The sequence below is a fragment of the Cryptomeria japonica genome, chromosome 7, assembly GCF_030272615.1.
Source record: "Cryptomeria japonica chromosome 7, Sugi_1.0, whole genome shotgun sequence".
NCBI lineage: Eukaryota > Viridiplantae > Streptophyta > Pinopsida > Cupressales > Cupressaceae > Cryptomeria > Cryptomeria japonica.
This window is the reverse complement of record NC_081411.1, coordinates 289896806-289899902: the sequence shown is the minus strand read 5'-3', so window position 1 is coordinate 289899902 and position 3097 is coordinate 289896806. Positions and strand designations below refer to the sequence as shown.

At 41.8% G+C, this 3097-nt stretch overlaps 1 protein-coding gene across 1 annotated transcript; it reads left to right on the top strand.

Annotated features, from left to right (window-relative positions):
- The first annotated feature begins 232 nt into the window (after window positions 1-232).
- Window positions 233-1903, top strand: LOC131074766 (aldehyde oxidase GLOX). Its single transcript, XM_058011442.2, has one exon. The coding sequence runs from the start codon at window positions 233-235 to the stop codon at window positions 1901-1903; it is 1671 nt and encodes a 556-aa protein (XP_057867425.2).
- The last annotated feature ends 1194 nt before the right edge of the window (window positions 1904-3097 follow it).

Genomic DNA, 3097 nt, shown 5'->3' with positions numbered 1-3097 from the left:
CTCAGGCTTATCTCGAATACTCTACTGAGCAAACGCAAAAAAGGAATCAATCCGCAACGTTCCGTAATTACCACTATAATGTATTTTTCGATAAGTCAGGCGATCCGTTCATCCTATCCTATTTCATTTGACATGTTAAGTGCAGAAGCCTATAAATTCCCAATAGATCACAGAGTCTTCCATTACCAATCTCACACTTGAACAAAGAGTGTTAGTATAAGAGAGAGCCACAATGACAATGTCATCTGTAATACAGTATTCGTGTTTTGTGATGGTGGCAATGTTAAACATGTGGACGTGGTACGCAGCAGGGCAAGTGGCAGTGAAGAAGGGAAGATGGCAACTCCTGGTAGAGAAGGGTGGTGTCTCGGCCATGCACATGACCACCACATACAAAAACACGGTTGTTATGTTCGACAGGACAAACTTTGGCCCTTCACAGCTCATGTTGGACAAAGGGCGGTGCCGGGACAACCCACAGGACCAGGCCCTGACCCACGACTGCTGGGCTCACTCCATCGAATACAACATAGCCACCAACATAATCAGGCCGCTCATGGTATTCACCGATACCTGGTGCTCGTCTGGTGCGTTCGCAGCCAACGGGACACTCGTTCAAACGGGCGGATGGCGCGACGGAGGCACAGATATGCGCTACTTTGTTCCTTGCTCCGACGCCTCCTGCGACTGGGATAATTCTCAGCCTGTTAAGCTTCTCGCCAACCGCTGGTACGCCTCCAACCAGATCCTTCCCGACAACCGCATCATCGTGGTGGGAGGCACGGGCGTGTTTAACTACGAGTTCGTTCCCAGGAGGCCCGATGAGGGAACGTACAACCTGCCTTTCCTCATCCAAACCCGAACCAGTACCCAAGTAGAGAACAACCTGTATCCCTTCCTCCATCTCTCCTCCGATGGGAACCTCTTTATCTTCGCCAACAGGGACTCCATTCTCCTCGACTACAAGAACAACGTGGTGTTGAAAAAATTCCCCAGAATGCCGGGCGATGGCCCACGGAACTACCCTTCCACGGGCTCTTCCGTCATGCTGCCTCTATCTGCCTCCAATGGATTTAGCAAGGTGGAAATCCTCATCTGCGGTGGCTGCCCAGACAATGGTTTCGCCGCCGCTAAAGCCGGTAATTTCATTGCCGCCCTACGCAGCTGCGGAAGAATGGTCATCACGGACGCCAATCCTTCGTGGAACATGGAAGACATGCCCGGGCAAAGAACCATGTCCGACATGCTCATTCTCCCCAATGGCGAAATTCTAATCATAAACGGAGCAGCCAAAGGTGTGGCCGGGTGGGACATGGCCAACACACCAGTCTTCACGCCCTACCTCTACAGACATAGTCTACCGGCCGGGCAACAGCGTTTCTACGTTCTCGCGGCCACCGGCATCGCTAGAATGTACCACTCCACTGCCAACGTATTGCCCGACGGAAGAGTTATGGTGGGCGGCTCCAACCCACACTTCAATTACATTCTCACGGGAACGCAATTCCCGTCGGAGCTCCGTTTGGAAGCGTACAGCCCCTATTACTTGGATAAAACGTATGCCCCCCTTCGTCCTAAGATAACTGCTATGTCTCCGAGATCCAATATTGCCTACGGCGCCACCTTCAGAGTGACTTTCTCAGTTTCATCCGGTCTGACGAGTAACAGCAATGTAGTGTTCAATGTGTACGCTCCACCCTTCACGACTCACACCACATCCATGAGCCAGAGGATGCTCTCGCTTTCCGCTTCCAGACCGGTGCTCGTTTCGAAGTCCACCAATGTTTATTCTTCGACTGTAGAAGCTCCACCATCAGCTGTGGCAGCGCCTCCTGGATATTATATGCTCTTCGTTGTTAATGGCGGTGTACCCAGCATAGCTCGATGGGTTCATTTCTCCTAGTCCCCCCTGATCATCGCATAAATGTTTCCTCCGAATAAGGAATTTAATATCTTGCGATCCATATGCTTCTCTTGCATCTTTCATTATGTGACAACCCTGCAATTTGTCACTGTAAAATAAAATGTTCAAAAATAACCTGTGATGCAATTTGTCAACTTTGTGTAATGCTGTTGAAGATCTCGAAATCAAAACTACTTTTATTCAAACCTCTTAACTAATATTTGAACATCCATCTCGTATAAGGGTTCCAAGCTTTTAGAAAGCAAATAATGATTCTAAAATTAAAAGCAACACACATAAACCAACTTAAATATTTTTCTATTAAGATATTGATTATGGTGATAAAATATTGATTATGGTGATCAATAAAGATGAACAAATTAGTGTAGAATAAAAAGTGAGAGTTGTGTAGTGACAATTGAATAGTTACAACACATAAATTTATGGTGACAAATAAAGGATGAACAAATTAGTGTAGAATAAAAAGTGAGAGTTGTGTAGTGAAAATTGAATAGTTACAACACATAAACCAACTTAAATATTTTTCTATGAAGATATTGATTATGGTGACAAATAACGGATTAACAAATTAGTGTAGAATAAAAAGTGAGAGTTGTGTAGTGATAATTGAATGGTTAGAGTTAGATTAAAATATTGGATGTAATAAATAAAGCTCATTTAATTTTAAATTTGAAAATAGATGATTTTGATATTGTAATAAAAATTAGATGTTTCACGATTAGAAATTAATATTTTACATTTATGTTTCATTTTTAAAAAATCTATAAGGTTATCTTCTTTATCTAGATAAAGATCATGGATTTAGGATGATTTTGTATACAAATATTAATTTGATAATTATGTATATAAATATTTGATTTGACATTTGTGTTTCTTAACAATTTGATTCACTAATTCCTTGATGTTTGATTTTATTTTCTTTGTGGATTAACAATATTTAAGAATACCTTTAATGGGCTACCAAATTAGTAGGGTATATATTCTCCTAGTTTCACCCCCTAAAATTGTTTGTCTTATTGTCATGCAAATTATTGGTACTCAACAAGCAATTTGTGAAATTATCCTAGATAATGATGTTAAAACAAACGCTATTCTTTTTAATGTATCAACTCATTATTTTTATAAATTATTTTAAAAAAAGAGATCATAAAGCTACACAAATAGAAAAAAATC